Below are 5,552 nucleotides of genomic sequence, written 5' to 3'. Positions count from 1 at the left end.
ACAGCCACATACAAGTCCAGACCCAGTCAGAGCCAGACCACATTCTCCATTTCAACTCCAGTGTTGGGAACCAGCATTTGTGGTAATAAAATATTGAAACATCTTGTCTGATTCTCTGACCAGAGACCTTATGAGACCAGCTTACACCTCTTCCACAAAGACTTAACACCTTTCCCAGGAGTACACTCTGAGAATGAGGCAATAAATTCTAAAAATTGGCCATCTAATCAGAAGTATTACCTTGAATAGGAGTCATGCAACTTCTTTCGTCTCATGACTGATTTCTCTCTGCCTGTGCCTTTATGACCACGCATGCAGTCTGCAGGCGCAGTTTCTCTTCCTGTTAAGACTAGAGATGATTCCAATGTGGCATGTACCATATCCTGCTTATTCATTCCCCTTTCTGAGCAGATTGTGTGGATTCCACAGCTTGGCATTTGTGAAAACAATGGTTTCTATGAACATGGGGGTAAAAACCCACTTGGCTGTGTCTATAACTATTTTCTGAATAAATGGAAAGTAGAATTGCATTTTTAGATGTTTATAGGAACTGTTTGATCCTTTTCACGCTGACTGCATCACTTCATCTTACCCCATCACAGCCCAAGTTGCCTGTTTCCCCACATCCTTGGGTTAATTTTTGTACAAACATGTTTGCTGTGGACTCAGCACACCTGCAGCCAAGGTTGTTGTGAAGGACCCTGAGGAAACAGGAGCCTTTCCCCAAACACCACAATGTCTCTCTGCAGAAACTCATGAGCAACTTGTCAGACTTTAGCAATTAGCAACTTTCAAAAGGTTTCCCAGAAGTTTCTCAGCATCCCAAGCTGCCCTTGTCACTGGCTCTGCAGGGGAAGTGATAATTGCAGTTCTTCAGGGAGGTGAGGTCACTGCACCACATCTATATCAGGTCTGGCCACCTCCCTTCCAATGACCTGGGCACAGACACATTACATGGAGCTGCTCCCCCTGGAAGCAAGAAGCCCCACAGCCTGCTGTGATGTCAGTGTGGGAGGCAGAGGTCACCCAGGAAGGATGCTGAGTAAGTGCTTGAGACTGGGAGAAACATCCCAGGGCAGAGCTGCAGAACAGAGAGAATTATCCCTTTTCTGGAGTGATGAGCTGGGTGGGAAAAGGAGAGAGTGGCCAAGACCCCCTCACCAGTCTCTGGTATACTCTCTGTAGGTGACCATCATCCTCACAGGCAGGTGACAGGGGACAGTCCCAGGAACAGTCAAACAGATGGTTCAGGGCCAACCCTGTGGTTCCCAAATCCAACTGTTCTCAGTCCAGCACAGCATCAGAGATGAATGGTTGTGTGTTTAAATGGTGCTCAGAGCACCCGCGTCTCAGTCAAGAGTAGAATGAAAGCCTAAGACTTAGTGCATCCATTGGAAACACAAGGGACATATCCAGAATACTTTTCTGAATACGAAGTGTTTTTATCTCCCTCTGGAGATAAAAACACGTCCTCATTTTCACAGGACATCCTCCCACGTCCTCATTTTCACAGGAATTGTTTCCTCCTACATCCTCATTTTCACAGGAATTGTGTTCCTGTGAGAGCATGTGCCGAGAGGTTCATGGCGAAGGAGTGCTCTCTGTGGTGACAGGAGGAGTGTGCATGGCATGACAGTGAGGGTGGTGCAGAGCGGGATGGGGGTCAGCTGCTCACTGTCCTTGATGTTATTTTCTGGGAGCGGTAAGAACACCCAAGTCCAACTTCATAAGACACTTGAGGTTGAAGGTCAGCTTTGAGGTGCAGGGACCCTGGGCACTGAGTCCTATGGGCTCTCTGTGCACACAGGGCATGGGTATGTCCACGGATTCCTGGTCCTAGAGAGCTCCATGTGGGCACCACAGACACAGCTGCTCCCAGTCCACTGCCCTTTACAGCCCCATGGCTGGCTCAGCTCAGGAGAGTAGAAACAATATTTTTTTGTGATAAATATGCTTTCAAAGGCAGCAGCAGTATTAGAGCAACAGTAAAACCTTTTGGATAGCTTCTGTTCTTGTTGTTTTGGGGGGTCTGACCTGGTAAAGCTCTGGATCAGTCCTGGCTCTGCACTCAGGAATTATGCCTGCAACGCTCAGGGACCCTGGGGGATAAAGCACAGGTCAGCCATGCACAAGGCAAGCACCCTCCCCAGCCCTATTTCTCTGGCCCATTTAGGGTCATTTTCTGCTGAATTTCAGGACAGAATCACTAAGCCTATATTTGAGTACCAGGGTCTGACCCGAGCACCACATTGCCCTCATATGTAGACAAATGGCAGCTGAGATGCATTCACAGCAACCACCTTGGGACCCTTAACCCTACCTCCTGCTGTTCAGTGAGGCTTTGTTTGGATATGGACCACACCTGGTGGTTCTTAGGGCTTACTCCTAGCTTTGCACTCAGGGATCAGTCCTGGAGGTCCTGGGGTGCTTTTAGATGTGATGCGGATCTAACCCCACTTGGACATGTGGGCAAGACAAGTGGGTAAGAACCCACTCATCCCTTTAGCTCCCATTTTTTTCTTAGTGAATTTTTCACTTAAAAATCACACAAAGAGAGCTGGAGAGATTCACAGTGGGTAAGGCAGTTGTCCTGGACACACCAACCAGGGGCTGGAGCCTGGCACCGCACAAGGTCCCTGCACCCCTCCAAGAATGATCCCTGAACACTGCTGGGTTGGCCCCATGCCCCCAAAACCCCATAATTATTAGTTCAGTAAAATATGAATCACTCTCTTTTGCTCTCTCTACTGCTCCCCATCTCTCTTGGTTCTCTCCCCCTTGCTCTTCTCTTCCTGACTTCCCCTCACCCTCTTTGTCAAGGTGTCTAACTTTAGGAAAAACCATTTTTGGTGCCACTTCTTAAATTTAATGAATAGAAAGAACTGCTCACAGCAATTGATTACATTCAATATTTTAATACCAATCTGACCATCATTACATATTCACACCAACATTTTTGGAATTTTACCACCACCACCCAAGCCTGCCCCAAAAGCAGATGCTGAATAATTTCTTTTGTATTACTTGTTTGGGATAATTGACTAAAAATCATCTAAAGAGGTTTCCTTACAGGAAAGTTTGTGAAAATTGTTGAATCTCATCTTGGCGCCACTAAGCCCCTGCATTACAGATTATAAACATGGTGTCGGAGTTTGAGTCTTGTGTGCTAACATATACATATATATACATGTATGTACATATTTATTTTTTATTAAGATTGATTTTCTTCTACCTTACACCCCATAAAATGTGGTTTGCTACTCTTGGTATATCAATGGCATAATTGTATGAGGAATTCTAAAATTTTAGATCTAGATCTAGAGTTAAACTTTTTTCAACTGGATGGTCATTTGGGGGTTTGGAGCCATCTCTGCAGCATATTGCTCTCTTCCGAGATTCACTTGTGGGTCTCTGTATCATGGCCTTACTACTATTAAATGGCACCCAAAGGCAGTTCGTGGTCGTGACTGCCAGGAAAGCAGACGTGCAGGGAACTGAAAGAGGAGCCATTTCCAACCTCGGAAGCTGGAGATTTTAGTCACAATTCCGTATGCCTGCGTTTTTCAGTGGATTCAATCTCATGCATGGGGGGCTCAGGGCAAGCCTGTGAAGGTCAGCCGTGAGCCTTTTGGTGATTGGGTTCTGGAGGTTTGCGGATGCTGAGGCTCTTTGGGGGAAGGTGGAGGGACATACCTGCTCCTCCAAGGTGCCTGGAGAGGTTAGCCTGGTGTGGGGTGGGGGACATCTCTGCAGCATGTTTCTCTCTTCTGAGATGCTTTGTGAGAACCGATTTTTGATATATTTTTTTAAATGTGGGTCCACACCCAGCTGTGCTCAAAACTTACTCCTTTCTCTATGTTTAGGAATCACTCCAGGGAGACTCGGAGACCACATGGGATGCTGGATCATCTATGCTTCACGCAAATACCCACCCATCGTACCATTCCCCAGCACCCCAGTTCTTATTTTAACATATTTGTCATTTGCATATTCTTAATATGGCCTCTGCTAATTAAGAGATATATTCTGATTCAAGATTCAGGAAAAAACATGATTAATACGTAAATTTGGTTCAGTAATCTATTCCAGATTGATTTGAATTGGAGGGGACAGTGGTAACTTCTTCTCTGTCTAACACTAGAGAGTTTCAGTTTATTGCCATGACAAGGCATCCTGCCTCCTGTTTCTCGTGCTGGTACATGAATACTTAACCATGTCAAGAAGATTTCATCACATTTCTGATAGTCCCCAAAATATCACAGAAACATCTTCTATCTCTGTCTACCTCTTGAAGTCTGTGGGAACTGCACAGGAACACAGAACCCAACTGATTCTTGGTGTCAGGTGTCTTTAATGAGCCTTCCAGCCTTGAGGAATGCGTGCTGCCCTCTGCCTGGTGACAGTGAGCCCACGGATAGAATCCCCTTCAGGGATGCGGGGGTAGGAGTCGTCATGTTATCACAGATGCTCCTGGGAGCACTGGGGAACTTCTCTCTTCTCTGCCACTACCTTTCCCTTTACCACAGAGAAGGCAGGGTGAGGGCCACAGATTTCATTCTCCTGCACCTGACTGTTTCTAACACCTTGGCAATTGTCTCAAGAGGGGTCCCCCAGACGATGGCAGCTCTGGGACTGAAATATTTCTCCAGTGATTTCGGCTGTGGCTTTCTTTTGTATGTTGAGAGAGTGGGCAAGGGCGTGTCCATTGGCACTACCTGCCTCTTGAGTGTTGTCCAGGCCATTACCATCAGCCCCAGGGACTCCTGCTGGAAAGAGCTGAAAGTCAAAGCTCCCCGAGAAGTCACTGGCTCTGTTTCCCTCTGCTGGATCTTCTCCTTGTCTGTTAATCTCACTTTTCCTATGTACAATTTCTATGTATCTGGAAATTGGAGCATGAAAAACACCACCAAAAAACGTGATTTGGGCTACTGTTATACTTACGAGAATGAGAAAGTCTCAGGCTCCATATATTCAGCATTAATTGTACTGCCTGAAGTATTGCTCTCTGTGCTCATGGTCTGGGCCAACGGCTCTATGATTTTCTTCCTGTATAGGCACAAGCAAAGAGTCCAACACCTTCACAGGAATACTGTTGCCTCCAGACCCTCAGCTGAGTCCAGAGCCACCCACAGAATCCTGGTCCTGGTGAGCTCCTTCGTGTGTTTCCACACACTCTCCTCCTTATTTCATATGTCTGTGGCTCTCCTGATTGATGAAACTGACTGGTTTCAGACTCTCGGAAGCATCATTTTTCTGTGTTTTCCTTCTTTAAGTCCCTTTCTGGTCATGAGATGGAACCCTGCTTCTAGTCATTCACACCTAATTTCTGTTAAGTGAAGTTTGATGTTTATGTACTACACCTGGCAGTGCCAGGGCTTACTCCTAACTTTGCACTCAGGCATTTTCACTCCCTTTGCACTGGAGGGCCAGGGGAACCTTATGAGATTTGTGGATCGAACCCCCATTGGACATGTGTGAAACACAAGTGCCTACCCGCTTTTACTATCCTACAGGCCCCATTTCCACTAAGTCAATGTTTTACTTAAAAAAAA

The 5,552-nt window shown here is 46.3% G+C and overlaps 1 protein-coding gene across 1 annotated transcript; it reads left to right on the top strand.

Moving 5' to 3' along the window:
• Positions 1–4,353: 4,353 nt before the first annotated feature.
• On the top strand, positions 4,354–5,337 carry LOC130044526 (vomeronasal type-1 receptor 4-like). Its single transcript, XM_056137275.1, has one exon. The coding sequence runs from the start codon at positions 4,354–4,356 to the stop codon at positions 5,335–5,337; it is 984 nt and encodes a 327-aa protein (XP_055993250.1).
• The last annotated feature ends 215 nt before the right edge of the window (positions 5,338–5,552 follow it).

This window comes from Sorex fumeus, unplaced genomic scaffold, assembly GCF_029834395.1.
Source record: "Sorex fumeus unplaced genomic scaffold, SorFum_2.1 ptg000122l, whole genome shotgun sequence".
NCBI classification, from domain to species: Eukaryota; Metazoa; Chordata; class Mammalia; order Eulipotyphla; family Soricidae; genus Sorex; species Sorex fumeus.
The sequence above is the reverse complement of the archived record's forward strand: the minus strand, read 5'-3'. Positions and strand labels throughout refer to the sequence as shown.